General features: G+C 50.3%; 1 protein-coding gene across 4 annotated transcripts in view; it reads right to left on the minus strand.

Annotated features, from left to right (window-relative positions):
- Positions 1 to 619: 619 nt before the first annotated feature.
- The window catches only part of PACSIN3 (protein kinase C and casein kinase substrate in neurons 3), a 38,823-nt gene continuing 19,948 nt past the window's right edge, over positions 620 to 19,494 (minus strand). The window contains exons 2-13 of one of the 4 annotated variants that reach the window (XM_074955400.1): positions 15,025 to 15,093; positions 12,687 to 12,754; positions 10,707 to 10,807; positions 10,064 to 10,220; positions 8,989 to 9,224; positions 8,347 to 8,502; positions 7,471 to 7,646; positions 6,367 to 6,487; positions 5,734 to 5,867; positions 4,825 to 4,890; positions 4,195 to 4,297; positions 620 to 930 (exon numbers count right to left, since the gene is read on the minus strand). In XM_074955400.1, coding sequence (XP_074811501.1) covers positions 919 to 930; positions 4,195 to 4,297; positions 4,825 to 4,890; positions 5,734 to 5,867; positions 6,367 to 6,487; positions 7,471 to 7,646; positions 8,347 to 8,502; positions 8,989 to 9,224; positions 10,064 to 10,220; positions 10,707 to 10,760 — 1,215 coding nt within the window. In that variant the 5' untranslated portion in view covers positions 10,761 to 10,807; positions 12,687 to 12,754; positions 15,025 to 15,093 and the 3' untranslated portion in view covers positions 620 to 918. Of the gene's footprint in view, positions 931 to 4,136; positions 4,298 to 4,824; positions 4,891 to 5,733; positions 5,868 to 6,366; positions 6,488 to 7,470; positions 7,647 to 8,346; positions 8,503 to 8,988; positions 9,225 to 10,063; positions 10,221 to 10,706; positions 10,808 to 12,686; positions 12,755 to 15,024; positions 15,094 to 19,494 lie in introns of all 4 variants that reach the window. The other 3 variants (XM_074955398.1, XM_074955401.1, XM_074955399.1) reach the window with 3 other exon arrangements.

Consider the following 19,494-nt stretch of genomic DNA (forward strand, 5'->3'; position numbering starts at 1 on the left):
TGGGGGTGGAGCATGGGCAGGGCCACGCTAGGCTGTTTGGGGAGGCACAACCTCCGTCTGCCTACGATATCCACCACCCATGGTCAAAATGCTCCACAGGGGATAGCCCTTTGGGCAGGTGAGCAATAACCAGCACTACCATACTGGATCTTTGGAAGAAACAAGAATAGAATAGAGCCACTCAAGCTCTGCCAACTACTCCAGCTGCAGTCCACCGAGCAATCAATAAGACCTAGAGATGAATGGTATTGAAAGCCGCCCTCAGATCTGAACAGATTACCATGGACACTTAACTTCTGCCAGTCTGTGAGAAGGGGAGCCAAGACCACCAGAACTACTTCAGGGCCATACCTAGGCCAACCTGAAAGGGTCCAAAAAGGAAGCTACACTAAGGTTTCCTCACAGCAATTTGTCTTCAAAATTTCCCTAAAGAGGGAAGCTGAGTAACTGATCAGCCTTCAACCAACCAATCATGGTCCCAAAAGCTCCCAGATTTTTACAAGCAGAAGCAGATTGGCCAGGTATCAGTATGTCCCAATGCCCATCCCAGGACAAGCTATTAAGACCCCTCCCTCAATTCCTACAGTGCTAAGAGGCAGCAGAAATTTTTACTCAATCTTTGTTTATTAGAAAATCCCTACAGCTCTAGAATTTTAAAATGAAGCATTGATTACAAGAAATAAATGTCCCCAGAGTTCAGAAATTGCTACACATGCTGTTGATGTGGGTTAGGGGCCCAGCAGTGATCTGGTGACTTCTGCAGGAGATGCTGATATACATGTGACACACACACACCTCAGGATGAGAGTAGCAATCATGATCCCACCCTCTTGACATAGTTAGCAGGATAGAGTCCAACCTGGCCAGTGTGAAGCTGGCCTTTGCACCAGCCCTGCTCATCCTCTTCACTGATCTTCATTAGCTCTTCACCTAAAGAGAAAACAGCACAAACTTTGCCACTGGAAAGGAGTCAAGAGCCCATACACCTCACAGGCTCTGGATAGCTCCCTAGGGGCAAGTGGGCATGACCCTCCTATTAGAAGTACAGTAACTCCTCACTTAACATCATCCCAGTTAATATTTTGTTGCTGATCAATTAGAGAACATGCTCATTTAAAGTTGTTTGGCAGCCGCCTGCTTTGTCCACTGCTTGCAGAAAGAGCCGTCCGTTGGAGATAGCTGGTAGGGGCTTGGAACCAGGGTGGACTGGCAGCCCCTGGCCCCTCAGCTCCCCTAAGTTCCCTAAGCAGCAGCCACCCAGCAGTCTATCAATCAGTTGCCAGGCAGTTCAGCTGTCCCTCCCCCACACTGCCGTGTGCTGCTCCTGCCCTCTTCTTTGGAGCTGCGCTCAGGAGCCTCCTGCTTGCGGGGGGTGGGGAGAAGAGGAGTGCTGATGTCAGGGTCTCCCCCTGCCCCCACTTCCACCCCCCATTCCTGTACCCCATCTCCACAGAGTGTGTTGGGGGAAAACAGGACAGGGCTCAGGACAGAGGGATCAGCTGCTGTCAACTTGTTGATCTACTTAAAAAGGCAGTGTACTTAGAGTGGGGTCAGCGTACTTAAAGGGGCAATGCATGTCTCTCTCACACACACACACACACACACACCCCCACCCCCTAGAAAGTGAAGGGAGTGGTGCGCTCCAGTGGGATAGAATGGGTTCATCATCACGTTCAGTTTCCACAGGGAATGTTTGCAGCCACTGCCATGCTGTGTCTCCTCCCTCCATTCGCGCTGCCTTGTAGAGCGTGAGGCTACATTAACAACGTGTTAACCCTTGAGGGCTCAGCCGAGTGCTAGTTCATCATTTAGCAGTAAGGCATTCCTTGGGAAATATCCCACCCTCTGACTGCCCCACCTCAACCAAGCGTCACAATCGTCATTGCTGTGTACTGTATTATATTGTTTGTTTAAAACTTTATATATATAAAGCCTTTTGTCTGGCAAAAAAAATTTCCCTGGAACCTAACCCCCCCATTTATATTAATTCTTATGGGGAAATTGGATTCGCTTAACATCGTTTTGCTTAAAGTAGCATTTTTCAAGAACATAACTACAACATTAAGCGAGGAGTTACTGTACAAACCCCATACAGGTGAAATGCAACAAACAAGTATAATCTTGATCTCATCACATCATCTCAATATTTCCCACTGGACTGGAACCATATTGCAGGCACACAAAACTCTACAGAGGGAGCTCTCGAAGAAGGATATGTTGCTCATGAAAGATTTTTTTTTCCTTAGATAAGGAGACCAGCACCAGAGAGGTCAAGAGAAGGCCCTTGGGGAGCACTGCGCTTCCCAAATCTCAGTGCTGGAACTCTGCTTCATGTTCTCTCTGGCCCAAGGCTCCTCCGAAGCAGTTGGGAAGGACTAGTGAGAAACCGCTGAGCTCTAGCTGTTAGATGCCCATTCAGTGATTGGCCAAAGCCCAGGCAGTCAGTAAACTATGGAATGGGCCCATAGAGATTAGCCAGGAAGGGCTCTCATTCCTTACCCCAGATCTGAACTTTGGGAAAGGGAAGGAATAGGATCACTTGCCACCAACAGAAATCCTTTGTCTCTACCATGACAAGCAGATTTGACTGCCATTGTGGGACTGTCCAATTGTTCAGAGACTGGGAAGGAAAGTCATCTTGCAAGCCAGGTTGAACTCAAGCCCTACTAGTACAGGCTGGTCATAGCAGCATTTAGATGGAATGAGCTGACCCAAGCACTGAAGGGACGAACTGGCTTGAATTAGAGTGGTTTCTTTTGTGGGAGGGGTGGGACCCTTGGGCCTGCTACCTTCCATCTCATCCCAACCAGCAGGTGTCAGGGAGAGAAATTGTATCTCTCCTGCCCCCTAGGGTAATTATCCTTATCCAGCTTATTGCTGGGAGTGCTTTAAAGCTGTTCTACTGAGCCAGTAAGTGAGTTAGTGCCAAGAAATCTAGTAGTGATTCAGCAGCACAGATGCTGACCTCATGCACCAGGCCCTTGTTGAGCCAGGGATTTTAGTACCTGCAAAAAGAGTCAATGTTTCTGCAAGCAAGTCAATACAAGCAAGATTAGAAACACTCCCAAGATCCAGATGGCCCCTTGGAAGATTGGGGAGAGGCGGGCAGAGTACAAACAGCTAAGGTGGAGAGAAAGGTCCCAGGGTTCTCCTTAGCCTCATCATCTACTGGGAGCAGACTGCTCCAGTCCCAGGAAGCTCCCTCACCTTAGGTCAGTAGTTCTCAACCCGTGGGCTGCAAGTAGCCCAATTAGCACATAGCTGCAGCCCAGCTGTGTGCTAAAGGCCACCCAGCTTGCATGCTGCTGTGCCGGGGCTGCTGCCCGGCTCGCACACCACATTGGGGCTGCCACCTAGCTCGCATGCCACAGAGCTCTGCTCCTGGCCCCACTCTGTGGAGGGAGTCTCTGGGTAGGGGGCACTGGACATAGAGGCCTGGGGGGGAAGGGTTTGGGGAGGGCGCTTCCCACAATGATAAAACAGGTTGAGTACCACTGCCTTAGGTGGTGGCTTGTGGAGTTTCCTCCTGCTAACCTAACTCCAGCTTATTGGACAAGAACTTAATCCCCCCAAAACTAGCTCTTTCTGGCCCCTTTACAAAGGCAAGAGGAGGCACTTTATAAAGGCAACCCAAACCCTCCCCCTTTAAGTTCCTAGGGAAAGGTTTGGAGGAAATTTTCACAATTCTGGCCCAAGGGAGCAACATTTGCTAATGAGGGCTCAAAAGCAGGAAGACTGCCTGACCCCCACCCCCCATGTCTTTATTCAGAGTTTCCACCTCTCTCTCTCTCTCTCACACACACACACCCACACCCACCCCATCCTCCCCCAAACAAACACAAATCAGGTTATTGGCCTGCTCTTCTCCAACCCCTTGGCCAGGACCCAAGACATTCCATTTTCAGCATTTGAATGCCTCGCTACGTATGAGGTGACTCTTTCACAGTCTGACCCTTGCTGGTCCCCCTCTCAGCAGCATGGTGGAATGGAGTGCTGGCCTGCCCAGTGCTATGCCCTTCTCCAGAAGCAGTGGGCAAGGACAATGAACAGTTCCCAAGGAGCTATCCAGATCTCACAGTGGGAGGTTTCCAACCATCAGCCCAAGTGGTAGTGGCAAGGGATTAGTGCCTCTGTACCTGCTTTAAAGCTCAGTTCATCAGCCTCCTGTCCTGTGTAATCATACAGCGCTCGCACCTGTACACCTGGTACTTTTATGTCCTCCTCGTGCCCATTGGCATCCAGGCACTTCTTGGGAGTGTCGTCATCGGACCACTCCGACATGTCCTCTTTCCCTCCGCTGTGTGTGTGGGGAGGAAAAACAAAAACGCAGGATTATCTCAAACACAGGCCTGACCCTCTAAGGTGCCTCCCCATCTCCTGAATCATGCATCACCGTAGAGCCCCAGGGACAACTACACTGTTGAGTCAGGAGGAGACAGAGAGGCAGGACAGGAGGGTGGAAATGTATGGGAAGGAGAGAGACCAGGAGAAGTTAGATTTGGCTCCAAACAGCCCAGAAACTGCAGAACCCCAGGGGATTGTGTAGGTAACGGGTCCAAACAGCATCCCCCCTTTCAAGCCCCAACCCCACTCAGACATCCCTCACCCAGGACAGGCCAAGCCAATTTTAACACAAAGGAGTTCAGGTATTTCCAAGACATGCTCAGCTGGAAACAGCCCTGAAAGAGAAAGGAGGCCACATCCCCCCAGGGCAGACTCAGCTGGTCTCCCTAACTCAGGGGCCAGAACAGAGGAGAAAGGAAGAGCAGAACACAAATAGTTTGAACCCAGATACCCCCTGGATAGGGGACGTTCCATACTAACTTCACATGGGCTGATGCCCTCAGGGTGTCATAGAAGAAATTGTTCTTCTCCGCTTGGTAGGAAAACCTGTGGATTGGCAAATAGGGCCCTGAATCCAGCTCCTTGGGAAAGGACAACAGCCTGGAGACAGCTCCACCCAGATTGCTTCCAATTCCTTCCCTGCCATGTTCAATTCTAAGCTTCATTTGTGCTAGCAGGAGATAATGTCTTCTGGAGCAGGAAGGAAGTGGACACCATAGGAGACTCATTTCCTATACCCCTTCCCATTCTCTAACTCATTTGCTACAGATCCTGGAAGAGGAAGCAGCTACCTGAATTGCGTAAACTTTCACTGTTGGGCTTGTCAAGTTTTGACCAGGTAGCACCCCACACCAAACCATAAGATGCTCGTATCCAGGGAAGAGAGTCTTGTTCAAACATCCAGGCCTGCCAGTGTACCTAGGGAAGGATTTCTAGTTCCCAATCCCCATGGGCTTTTTCCATCTCCCAGAGATAAAAAGCAGCTGAAGGCAAAATCCTACCAGCATCCTCCCCCACACAGCATCCTGCTCAGCAGTGAATCAGACTAAGCAGACCCATGCTAGGATGAGTTGAGAGGAGACCCCAGCACTGAACAGGGCCACTAGGAGAGGAAGGTCCTAGCTCTGGCACTATCATATGAGTGCACGTGGACAGCAGAGGAGATCCTCCCACTATCCCACCTCAATGCTCCAAGAAAGCCCCTTTCTCTGCCCTACTCATCTCCGAGTTGTATAGGCAAGGGCACTGCTTGGGGCTCACCCATTTCCAGCCCAATGGTGAAAAAAAGAAGGAGAGAAATACAAATGAGATCATTCTGCTCAGCTAAGCTATTTCATACTCCAAGGCATAATTATTCCTCACCAGTATGTCCCAGGCTTTAGCCCTTACCCTCGCCGTGTCTGTGGAGGGGTCTGAGAGACACCGTCCCGTGTGGGCACAATGCTGGTCAGCGTCACATCTTCAGCACTTTTACTGCTTTTCTCCTTCTTGCTGATTGGCCGCTGGGTTTCCAGGGTCCATTCCTGTCCAGAAGGAAAGGCACATCAGTCCCCTGAGTCCAGAGAGCTTTGACACAGTTTATTCTACTGCCAGAGAGGAAGGCGGGTGGGGCACAAGAACACAGCACCATATTTAACTAATGGCCAAGCAATGCAATGGAATAGTTTGACAAATAAGAGCCCTGCAGAGGCAGTAAGATCATGCCTGAGGATTGGGGGTGTAGAGGGGGGAGAAAAGATTCAGCATGTCTCATTACCCTTAGCATAAACCCCCATCCCTGACCAGAGCTGGGAGGGGGGCCAGAATGATTGCATTTTAGCTGGCATGGCCACTCCCCAGTTGCCACAGAGGTAGACCTTCCAGTACTATCCCCTCTAAGAAAAAAAGAAAAGAAACATCATGATCCCAGGTGAGCAGGGACAGAGTGTTTTCCAGTGGGAAGTGTCAGAGGGCAGGGGGAAGCCACAGAGTACGAGTACAATAAAGTAGCTCTGCGGCATGTGGAAATGAGGAATATGCCACCTCAAACTGTGGCCAATTCATGGCCATGCCTGGCCCATGAGTGTTGCGCCACCATTTCAGGTCCTCCTGTTCATCTGCAGCCACGATTCCCTGGTACAGATCCCGGTACAGTGCATGGAAACTGCAAGCAGAAGCAGAACCAATGTCAGTGAGCAAGTCCCTGTACAGCCCCAAATTACTGTCAGGTGCATAAATTTCCCCTTTCACCTCCACATCATCCTATTTCAAGAACCACTGGGGATTAGAGAGGCTGTGCTCCAGCACCTTTAACCCCAAAGCATTTCACAAGCCAGACATCCCACTCCATGGAAGCACCATCCCCTCAGAGATGGAGCAGGGAGCCAGTTGGCCTGGCTCACAGGCATGGAGAGCTGGAGATGCCCTGCTGCTGGAACTTGCAAAGGGCTGGCAGAATCCCATGAAGAGACACAGGGAAATGGGTCTCTTTGACGTGTACTGTTCCTCGACCCTACACAAAAACTGTCCTGGGAGGCTGCAACGGCTACCCCCATGCCCCGGCACAGTATTACATGTGGGTTCATTGGCCATATCTCCTGAGTCATATCACACCAAAGGAAGCAGGTTAAATGTCTCCAGCTATTGGAGGGAATGGGGTGGCGTTGGCCCTCAAAGATTATGGAGCAGTGAGTTGGTGTATGTCTACACCACATCTGGGAGTGAGTCTCCCACCCTGGGTCCACAGTGAAGCTAGTGCGCTAAAAATAGCTGTGCAGAAATGGCAGCTCAGGCTCTGAGGACTGGGGGTAGGTCCATACACCCAGATACAGAGTAGACATCCCCTTGGAGGCATGTAACAGCCTTCACTTCATAGTGAAGGACAGAGTAGATTAAAGACTCACACCCACAAGAAGGGTGCACAATGGCAGGAGCGGTGGAATCCTCAAACTGAGGCAGAACCCTCCCTGAATAAAACCAGAGACAAGCTGTGGTCAGACTGCAGCTATTCAGACACCTTAGAAAGGGAAATAATAGGACACAAGCCCCCCACCACCACCACACACACACGCCAGACGCTCTCCTTTCCCAGAGGCCATGCAGTGGACATCCCCGTCGCACACCAGGACACACTGAACAGGTAGGTACCTTTCATTAATGGAGATGTTGAGATGTTGGTGTAGATCCAGGAACATCTCCTTGAAGAAGCACAGTCGCTTGCACTCTGCCTCCTGGCAGCCCTCAAACACCTGTTCCATGTCCTCCATGTAGCGGGGATTGTAGCGGTTTAGCTCATCTAGCATCTTCTCATACTGATCCTTACACTGCAGCAGCCAGGAGGGAGAACAAACGTAAGCCAACTAGCCCTGGTGCCAACCCCCTGCTCTGCACCTTGTCTAGGGCACACAAGAGCTTCTTCCCCACCTGCTCCTGCTCTTCTCCATCAGGGGACCCTGCACAGACACCCCTGCACAGCTAAGCATGGCGTATGGGAACATCAGGGGAACCCAGGCAAGCCCCTTCCTCCCCAGAGCCAGGCTTGCAGTCCTGCCATGTCAGTGACCCCCTCTGCCTCTGACACCTTCCCCAGTTCTCCAATGGCAGTGACTTTCCCAGCTGCGGGGGAGGGGGACAGAGAGGGGGACAGACAGACAGAGACAGGCTCAGCTCTCCAGCCATCTTCTCCATTGAGCAGCTCTACAACTCTGCATTCACCTGGACATGCACACTAGTCACTCTTGTGCCCGATCCTTCTGCACTGCAGCATCTACCTTATGGAGCAGCAGCCTGGAACTATTTGTTATACAGCACCAGGTGCGCTGTCTGATCCCTGTCACCAGGACCTGACTAGCTATAGGTCAGTCCCATGAGGTACTGAGCTCCCACACAAGTCAGCAGGCAGCGCGGATACGTGGCACCCTGTAGGACCAGGAGCTAAGCTGACACTCATTTCAAGTCTCTTCTCCCCATGCCTCGCCGGTATAGTGACCCCTAATGGTCTGAGTCCACATAGGGCACACCCACCTTCTCAGCTTCTTGTGCACATTTCTCCACACGCTCCTGCAGCTTGTGCAGCTGCTCCTGTGAGATGGAGGAATCTGCCTTGGCATGGTTCTCACGTGTCTGTGCGGTCTTCTCATCCTTCCGGGCTGTGTGATAGTTCTTCTTAGAGGTCTCCACCTAACACAGGTAGTTCTGTAAAAAACAGAGCTACGTGCCCCAGCACAAACTTCCCCATCCCTTACGTGTTGCTGGGGGGGCGGGGGAAGGGGGAAGAGTTGGTAGGTGTTGTTTTTCAGACTTTATTACTGGCAGCAAACATCACACAGGAGCAAGCCCCATCAGGAGAGGCCAGCTCAGCCATCAGCCTGCCATGCTCAAAGGAAAAGGCTTCCCCCGAACAACACAGACATAAAGTCACCCCCTTCCTCCCCCAAGTCACAGGTTGCCACACAGGAGGGCCTCAGCCCACCAACCCCAGATACTTCTGCACCAAGGAAGGCTGCAAGTATGCCATGGGCAAGGAGCCAGCCACACCTAACAGAACCAACCCCCACAACTAAAGAGATGCCTAAACAAAGCGCACCCAAGCTAACTGCACTCCAGGCAAAAATGTCTAGCGCCAGCATCCCAGCCCCTTCTGCCTTACACACACTCCTTGCTCACATCTTTCAGCTTCTTCACCCAGGGTTTCTGGGCCTTACGGAATCCATCCTCTGCCTCTTTAGTCTCCTTGAACCCACCAATCATCTGCTTATGGTAGGCCTCCTTCTGCCAGGCCTTGATCTTGTCTGCATCTTCTCCAGCAAGATGGTTCCGCACCTCTAGATGGATCTCACTCAGCTTGTCTGCAGCTGTCAGGAAGGCGTGCCAAGTCTTCTCTAGTGTGCCATACTGAGGGCCTGGAGGAGCAAACATGAGAGTGGCCATTACAACCCTATGTCCACAGATATGGGGACCAAGTTCAGAAGCCAGCCTTCCTTCATCATGCAGGACACCTCTGCCACCACCAAAAAGCACTCAGGCCAACGTGGACTGTTCTCTGCACAGATAGGAAAGAGAGGAAGGACTAGGTGTTACAGCTCGCAGAGTCAGGTATTAACAATGAGCATGCATAGCTGATGACCTAGTCCTGCCCCAGTGCAGTGTAGGTGAGTCTCTACAAAATATTCCTCAGGGGCTTTGCTTAGCTTAGCTGAGCTTAGAAGAGGGAAGCAATGGCAGCCTCCTGGCTGGAGCTTAAGGCCAGTTTCACAGGCTAGTGGGCACTTTAGGGCATCTGTTCTAATACCCTCCCGTTCCTTGTTACACTCTAAGGCTCTATCACCTTGTGATGTCAATCACCTGCCACTAGATTCTCTTAGGCACTTGTGTTCCCATCGTCTCCTCCCAAGTCATCCTTTAGTCAGGCTACAGATCTTCCCTTGTACACACTCCAAGCCTGAACCTCCCCTTCCAGTCTGGCAAACATTTTTTTGTAATGGAGCACTTGGAAATGCAGAGGGAACATCCCTTCCTTGAAGGGATCAGAGAACTGGCGGCTGGAAAGGAACCACAGAGCATCCCTGTCCTAGAGCTACTTGGTTTGATCCAGGAAAGAAGAATACAAGAAAACCAGCTCCATGCTGCCCAATGGGTGTGCTCATCTCCTAAGGACAGCCCCAACCACAGCAAGACAGGGTGCTCTAGGAGTGGAGAGCTTCTCCTGAAGCCTGTGCCCACCCTAGCCGGCCGGCCTCACCCTTCTCTACAGTGGTCCTCCATTTGCGGGACCAGTCTGTTAGCTGCTGGGCATAGTTCTTCTCAATCTTGGCTCGCTCCTGGAAGCAGGAGATGAGGTCGTTACAGAGACGGTGCCCATCATCTACACGCTTCACTGTCCGCCTGTAGTTACCAGCCTGAAAGAGCAGACAGTGTCAGTCCCACTGCATTGACTTCACACCCACCCATCCACCCACCCTAGGAGCCAGGGGCAGCAGATCAGGCCACCACATAGTAAGGGCAGGTCCTGCTGAGGCTAGCAGCCGGGCTAGGACCCCACCCAGGGCTCCCGCAGGAGGAGGTGGATGTATTGTGGGAGTTTTAAGAGGTGGGATGTTCTGGCTTCACATTCTTCTCCATTGGTGTTGATTCAGGTCTAGAACAGAGGCATCACTTAGTAGCTTCTGAGAAGGAAGGGGTTACCTCCCCCTTACACCAAGGCCTATATACCCTACTGAATCCCCCTCCAGAGAACTACACCAGTCCCAAAAGCAAGTCAGTGTCTCTCCCTCTCTCCCACTCCAGGGGAATAGCATATTACCCAGAGAGCTTGAGACCCAAGCCATAACTCTATGGGTGACACGTAAAAGACATTTTCCTCCCTCCTAATGATCCCGCCTTACCTCCCAAAAGCTGCCCCCAAGAGCCTCCCCAACAACATCATCTTCTGATGACATAACCCTGGTTTTCTTGCAGCAAAGAATTTTTGCAGATTTCAGTGCAGCTGGAAGAGAAAGAAGAGCTGTTTGTAGCATGACACTGTCAGGGACTCAGCCACGCACCATCCCGACAACTCAACACTTATGGAAGGGAGTTGGGCAAGTCCAGTTGCCAGTGGGCAAGTGTCCATATCACAGCACCACTGGCACTTACCAACCCCCTTACTCAGTTCCAGCACGAAACAGGCCATGCAGACAACTCCTCTCCCCGCTAGAAGGGACCCATTCAGGAGAGGCCAGTGGCACATTAGAAGGGAGGAAACTGGCTCTGCCACCACCCAGGCTGTACCTGTCCTGGAGAAACTGGTAAGTCCAGAACCTTTTGCCTCAGCAGAGGCCTCAGCAGAGACTCCTTCTTTTTGCATCAAGACCCTCAAAGGAAGAGCATGCTCAGTTAAACTACTGAGCATGCTCAGCCTTGAGACACTTAAAATAAGTTGTGTTGAAAGAGATGACTCTAGTGTCCCAATATAAAAGAGTGATGAGGATTAAGGGATTACATCAGTTACTGACTAGAGAAACCAAAACCCAATGGTCACCAGGAAGGCATGTCCTGAATGGGGTGCAGCCTATCGGGCTAGGAAGGGAACTATAGCCACACCTAGTGCCATCTATCCAAGGATGTGCTTGGGTTTCCGGGCAGAACGAGCTTCCTGGGAACATCCCAATTTACATTACAACACAGTCTCTGTCACCACATTCCTGTGTTGGGCACAGGGAATCCAGTGTAGAAGGTGACAAAGGCCCCATCTCACCCCACACCGATACACTGTCACTACCAATTCCTATTCGGCCCAATCTGAGTTACCCAGGAAAGAATTTTCTGTAGTATCTGGCTGATGAATCTTGCCCATATGCTCAGGGTTTAGCTGATCGTCATATTTGGGGTTGGGAAGGAATTTTCCTCCAGGGCAGATTGGAAGAGGCCCTGGAGGTTTTTCGCCTTCCTCTGTAGCATGGGGCACGGGTCACTTGCTGGAGGATTCTCTGCTCCTTGAAATCTTTAAACCACGATTTGAGGACTTCAATAGCACAGACATAGGTGAGAGGTTTTTTGCAGGACTGGTGGGTGAAATTCTGTTGTGCAGGAGGTCACACTAGATGATCATAATGGTCCCTTCTGACCTAAATATTTATGAATCAATACATAATTTTGGCTGGACTGGGATCCTGGCACTGCTGCCACATGAGAACTGCCCTGATGGTGGTGCTCAGGACTGTCCTAAGCACCACTATCCTTTGAGGGGTGGCAGGGGGAGACAGGCCTGAGTAAGCAGTATAGACAGGCCTGTCCCAGGCAAGTTTTGGTTAACATAAGATTGACATGCTTTGCTGCTGCTCTTCTCCTCTTCCACATTCCCAGTTATAAAAAGCTTCCCTCACACCCTGGAAAGGTATCTGCTCACTCTGCCAGCCCCAAGGCAGAACTCACACAGCAGAAGCAGCATCAGATCAGTCCAAGAGACCAGGTATCCCACATCCCCTCAGTCCTTCTCAGCGTCTGCTTTCTGGGACTATCAGCCACACAATAAGAGACCCATGGTAGACTTCAGAAGACACACAGAGGGAACCAAGGAGAGGGTTAAGTACCATCTGCCTGAGCAGCACATTTGGATAATATGAAGGCTGTTAGAAGGCCATCAAGGAAATTCCTCTGGCTTCCCAAGAAAGTTCCAACTTCCCCCAACCCCCACTGCCCTCCAAGAAACCCTGTTACAGGAGCAAGTCATCATACCAAACAGAAGATTCAGGTGCATGAAACCTTAAATGCAGAAGGACCCCTCCCCTCCCCAGCAGCCCTGATAGCCAGCCTGTGAAAGAACTTTGCATGACTACAAGTCAGCTGGTTCCACTCCTGTGCCCAGCAACAAAGTAACTACATACCTGAAAGAGAAGAATGAGGGCTCTGGAGGCCCCAGCTGCCTGGAGTGATTTCTTGGGCTATTCCAACTCTAAATGTGGTGGTGGGTAAGAGAGAGATGCACAGAGAGTTAGACCCTACTGCTCTGACACAGACAGAGACACTGCTGTTCTGACAAGTAACAGTCCTAGGATAGGAACCTGGGTCTCCCCCTATGCTCAAGGCAAGGAGGGGCACTCCCGGTACAGCAGCTGCTGCCACTCTCCTCTTCCAGGGTGCCACATTCCAGCATGTAGGGGAGATGCCAAATCCCTGTGTCACAAGATCCAGTCCCAGAGATTTAAAATAGAAGCAGTGGGGCAGCATGACGGCATTGTGCGGGAAAGGTGCTGTTATAATAGCTGAGCAAAGGAACAGCCCACTGCTGGAATGGACTAAACTAAATGAGGTTTCCCAGGCACAGCAGCTGCACTGGGCTCGGTCCTCCTTTCTGTCGCAGTACAGCCCACATATCTTCTCTAGCCTTCCCCACTGCTGCCCACACTTGGCTTTTTGGATAAGCCTAGTGCTGTCTACCATGACGTGCAGAAGAATCAAGAGGCAAAAGCCTTCTCTAGTGCCTGTAGGCCAAAGAGCTAAGTGATTTAGACATTTTACTGCAGTAGTAGCAACCCCACTCATAGACCAGGACCCCACTGTGCTAGACATGGTACAAACATGAGGAGACAATCCCTGCCCAAGGAGCTTGTAATCCAAGTAGTAGTAACATTTCTTGTTCTGATTGATTTTTCTGTGTTAGAAACGGATGTCCTGCTTAAGCCAGAGGGCTACAATGGCTCAGAATTAATTAAATGGAGATAACGCAAGAGCCAATAGAATGGAAGCTGCAGCACCTGAGAAGGGAGGGGATTTTAATCAAACTAAGATTTGGCAGGGGAAGGCGTGGGTGAAGGAAGGGGATGAGGAGCGGCTTGAGTCACTGTGCTAACCATTCACCAAGTCATATTTTGGAGAAATAAAGTGTTTGTTAAAGAGTCATTGCATTGCCCCTGCAGTTACAGTGTAGAACTCACAGTAAACATCCCTGGGACTTCTAGTCATCCTCCACCACCACCAGACTTTACACTCTGAAAATCTCTAAGGTAACACACAAGCAGTTAAAAACATATTTAACCTATCTCCCAGGCCTTATTTCTCCTTCATAAGGAAGCAAGAGGCACAAGCGCAATTTAAAAAAAATCCTTCTCAGTTCACCTTTAAACAGTATTGAGTCCTCCCAGGGAAAGATGAATCACTGTCAGACTCTGGTTTCCAGTCCTGACTAACTACCCCACGTGAGAGTTTGGGGGTGGAGGCTGAAAATTGTTTAATGTGCTGTGGAGCAGCCATGCTCCATCTAGGAGTCAGTCAGAAAAGGGATTAAAGGACAGAGAACCCAGGTCCATTCTTTCTGCAGTTTCTGCATCAAACTTTCAATTTAGGAATCAGACAGATTGTTTCTTTAGCTGCCAGAACTATTAATCAACCCCAGAACTGCAAACCCTGCTGGATATACTATGTCTTAACACCAGAAATAATAGGCTTTGCAACCCCAAAGTAGCTGGCATTTGGTTAGGGCACAAGCCTCTCCTGGAGCAGCATAGGCCCTACAGAAGTCCAGTGGGTCTGTCTTGGTGGAAGATACACATCAGAAAATGAGAAGGACCCTTTTTTGTACAAGCCCTTTCCAGAGCTCCTACACACTGACCCCATGTCAGTCACCAGGTCACACTGACCCCACATGCAGACTTGGAGAAAACATTTTATAGTGAACACAAGCGCTGAGAAAGGTAGCTGCCACTGCCAGCCTGAGCCCCAGGAAGAGCAAGAGGCTTGCCCTCCAAGTTGGTTATTCCTGCAGCATCATGTGCTGTCTGCTCTTGCAAACAGCTTGAGGGCAGGGACAGCCAGGAGAGTTTACTAGCAAATAAAAAAAACCAAAATGATTTCTTTGTAGATCTATGTACCACACTCTGATGCTGGTGGGATGGCAAAGCCAGCTCAAACTCCAAGTAGGAGAATCCCTGGGGTGGCTTTTGAGGAGTGGGGGTTTTATTTGTGGGGAAGGAGACAAACTAGAAACAGAAGGAAGCTATCTGGCTGTTGGATAGCTTTTACAGTGCTGCCACTTTATTGCAAGTCTGGGAACCACTGGTATTTTCTTAGAGCCCCAGGTCCTGGAGTAATACTATTACATGAGATTCTCCGTTTTCATTTTAAAGGGTTCCCAGCCTTGTTGTTGAGATAAAAAGCTTAAAAATCATGACCCAAGTGCACTACAAAAAGTGAAATTTTTAAAAAGCATTTTAAAACCAAACTTACGATTTTTGAATGCCCGAGGTTGGCTGTACCGTTAGGAGGTCATTTCACCAATGGAGACTCCAAACCTGCCTTAAAATACAAATTACATTAGTTTTGTGGTCACAGCAGAGTACCTTGTGGACATCTTAACATGGCAGAGGTTGGCAGCTGCTGTACAGGAGAGGCCACGATACCAGAATAGTAGGGGGTCTGTAGGTCAGAACCAAGGTTCTTTGGCAGATGTAGCAGCAGTACTGGAAAAGCAAAGGATGTGGCAAGTCAGGATTGAAGGATGGCAGGAGAAGTGCGCCTGTCTCCCTCTCCTCCCTTCCACACCAGTAGTGGGAGAGAATCACATATTGCCTTGCCTGCTCCTGCAAGAGCACTAGAGTTAGACTGATCAGGACTCAGTCTCATTCTGCAGCAGGAGGACTACATGCAGGGGCATCAGACACTTCTGCAGAGTAGCTGGCTGGGAGAGGAGAAAAATACAGGATTTCCACACAATGTTAGACCCCATAATCAAGAGGGCCTTCAGAAAATCTTCTCACAGCAAAAATGTGGCCAGAGTAATATATCCCTCTTCTCACCATCATCAGCTATCCCAGCTGGGTAAACAAGCAGGAAGACTCTCAGTTATAAGAAGGTGCTAGAGTGGCTCAGGGTTTCTTCAGATAGTGATTTCCTACGCAGCAGCATTCCGTAAGCAGAGCTCAGCACCAGAGAACCCATTATGGCAGGGCTGCACCTGCCTCCAGAGCAAATTGAGAGGCAAATAGCAGCGCTTGAGACCAAGTGACAAGAGTAAAAGGTTGTGGAAGAGCATCAAGCTCACCCTCTGCTCTTCCCAGGGAAATGGCAGGAAGTGGTCCCCAGGATGACTACCTTGTGTCAGTACAATGGAGCTGATTTCTTTTCTGTGTTTGGTCATTTCCAGCCTCTAGTTACCAGGCCACAAGCCAGTTCCATCCTCTAAATCCAGTGACTCCACAGGGTTTACACCAGGGGTGGAGAACCTACGGCCCACAGGCCAGATCCGGCCCATTGGTTAATTTCATCCAGGCTGCAACGCACCCCCCTGCAGGGCTGGAGCTGAGAGCACCAGCTCATCCCACCTCGGGGGGAAGCCCTGAGCCTCCACCCTCCCCCGCCCCACAGGGCTGGAGCCACAAGCACTGGCTGGACCTACTGTGGGAGGGAAACCCTAAGTCTTGGCACCCCCCCACGAGGCTGAAGTTGCAAGTGCTGGCTCACCCCACTGCGGGGGGAGGAATCCCTGAGCTCTGCCCCACCGCACCCCCCCAGGTGGGTGAGTGACTTGCAATGGATTTTTTTCTGTGAGTCAATGGCCTATGACAGAAAAAAAGGTTCCCCACCCCTGGTTTACACCAAGACTAGCTGACCTTAGACAGTTCTGTCTGCTCCCCAAGGACAGACAAAGGCTAGAGTATTGTAGGCAAAGAAGGCTAACTGCAGAATTGCTCTCTCCTCTCTCTCTCTCTCTCTCTCACAGGGAAGGAATAGCCAGACTCTGCATGCATTACATACCAACACCCCAGTAACCAAGTGGGCCCATAGCCACTTCACTCAGCTCATACCCCTATCCACTGCTTTTGCATCTGTCTCTCACCCATCTTCATTCCTTCATCCCTGAAGTCCCGATGCATGAACTCTTTTTCTGGCCTAGGAGCCAAGGGACCATCTTCTACTTCTTCCAAGAAGAAACAGGAATCCTTAGCCACTGTGAATGTTTCCCCAAGGCAGACAGAGAAAGCCTCCTTCCTGTGCACCGCCCTTCGATACTTCCACCCTCTGAGTGCCCAGGGCAGTATCTGGGTATATTGTTTGGATTGCCTCCTTGGACGGCTGGATCATTGTGGACAAGGTCTGGACTTTTCCATTCAGTAAAGTGAGGAGCATACTGAAATGGGAGGTTCATTCTCACCCTCCCAACTCCCCTAATTCTGGAAGGCAGCTCTGCAGGAGCTTCACCTTTGAAGTGGATTTGCACAGGTGGGAGAGCATGGCCTTTGCCACACTACATGTTCTGTCCCACCTTCTCCCACACCCCAGTTACTGCTGGGCACAGGACCTAGTTGCATGACAACCCTATCTAGAAACTGAGGTTTTAGTCTGCCCACCTTAGCCAGACATCTTTAACAAGGAATGGTTTCCCCTTGTTTTTCAGACACTGAAACCAAGCCTAGCCCATGTTTGTCAGGAGCAGGCCATGTCTAGCTCAGTTCCATTTCAGGGGGAACAGGGCCTTTGTGACTGGTATGATTCCCCAAATAGTTCTCAGCCCTATACCAGATAGAGATGAAGGCACTGTCCCTACCATACGGCACTCTCAGCCACAGTTACAGACATTTAGTGTGAACAAATTTACTAGGAAACTGAGCCTCAAGCCTCCATAGTTAATTGCTATGAACTTTAAAGGCAGGCTGGATAGAGGACTATCAGTGAAAGCCAGGCCTGCCAAGCCATCTTATCTACAGACAAACAGCCAAGACTGCCCTTTATCTTTTCCACCAGTCTAGCGCCAAAAGAGACTGCCTGGCCCAGCAGACACCAGCACAGTGGTAAATGTGGATTTGCTCTGAGCTAGTGATGTGCTCTACATTCCCACTATATAGTAGCTTCCTGTAAATGCCGCACAGTACTTACCCACTTCCCACAGGGCATGCCCAGGTCCCCACTCTAGCTTGCAGCTACTCAGCTGGGTGCCTGGTCGAGATGCCAGATAATGCAAAGATCCCACAAGCAATGGGAATGTTAGGTGACTGCATGGGACATCCTTGTTGCTCGGGAAGGGCAGACTTTCACAATAGTATTTATTCCAATCCAGGGATCACACCTTTGGTGGAGTCACCTGGCTGGGAAAGGAGCTAGGAGCCAATATTTCCCAGCCACTCCCTTGGAACTGGAGCTCCCAAAGCTGCCTAGTCCAGTTTAAAGAAGATTTTCAGCTGGGTTCTCCAGCTTGTGGAGAGAGAGAGAGAAAGAGACAGACAGACAAAGCACTTAGTCACACCAGTAGGTACATGCAAAGGTGACTCCAGAAGCCTGCAAGCGGAAAAAGACACCCTGCTGAAGTCAGACAAATCCACACCAGATTTCAAGGATTGCAGTGCATCAGCAAAACACACAGAAGGAATCCCACATTCTTTCAAAGCTGGGAGGTTCTGTGACTGGAAGGGACAAATTCACAGGGCCAAGCAGCGAACTCAAACTTCTCCTGAACTTTGGAAGTTAGCTTAACTCACTGCACTAGTATCCTCCACAACTCCAACTGAGACAACATCCTGAAACAGCAGAGAGACTGCACCATGGTCCATAACCTTGGAAATCCTCATTCTTACCTCAAGTTCCTCTCACTGCCAAAAGCTGTTCCTCATGTCCAAATCCTCCTTTAGCTTCAGGCTTCTGCTCTCTCTCCTATTGTCCAGGGGTTTATCTACACTACGGAGACTACACCGGCATAACTATATCGGCATGGCCCCATAACGCACACGTAGCCAGGGCTGGCCTTACCATGAGGCGAACTGAGGTGGCTGCCTCAGGTGCCAGACTGTGGGGGGCAGGCATCACTAAGACCCAGAGTGTAGAAAATTGTATCTGCTGCTGGTGCATATGTATTCTCTCTGCTCTAGATGCACAAAGATGGTGGAATGCTGTGCTGGAGGAAGGAGGGCACAAGAGACATAACAGGCAGGCAGGAGAAAAGGTGAGAGGGAATAACAGAAAGCAGCAGGAACTGCAGGGAGAGAGAGGAGGAGGAGCCTCTTATGTACCTCTCCAGCACCCCCAGGGGCCTGGACTGATTAATCTCAGGGAGCTTCCTGTTTCCTGCTGCTTTCCTGAACCCACTTGAGGAGAACAGCCAGTCAACCAAAGTAGTAGGAGCCAGTTAGGCCCTTAAGAGGCTGATATCTTCCCTCAGTCAGGCCCTGCTACCAGCCTGCTTATTTGTCCCCTTCAATTGAGTGTTGAGAGCCACTATAGCTGGCACAGAACAGCAGTCATCAGTGAAAGAATAAAACACCCCTTTGGGGCAGCATTCAGAAAAAGAAAGAAAGCAAAGGAAGCTTTCTATCTAAGCAGGAAGGAGCTCTCCTGAGATACATAGACACAAATGTTCACGGTGAGCCTTCCGGCCCCAGTGAGGATGTGAGTGGTGAGGAGATTCCTGATCTTCCAGTTAGTCAGAGTGCAGGTGACCTGGCAGCTACTGCAGCATCCATATCTCCATCTCAAATGGATGTAACCATGCACATTCCTGAAGAAAAAAAGTGTAGATGAGAGAAGAGTGTGGTGGAGGCACAAGAAACAGATGCTGCTGAGTTTAGTTCCTTAAGTCTAGATGATCCAGGACTGTGGACCCACTTGAGCAGTATCCTGAGGGACTTCCTTGTACTGCACGGGCCACAGCAAGTGAAAAACTTCATGTTCCCCAAAGACAATGAAAATAGAAGTGTCCATCCAACACAT

This window comes from Natator depressus, chromosome 6, assembly GCF_965152275.1.
Source record: "Natator depressus isolate rNatDep1 chromosome 6, rNatDep2.hap1, whole genome shotgun sequence".
NCBI lineage: Eukaryota > Metazoa > Chordata > Testudines > Cheloniidae > Natator > Natator depressus.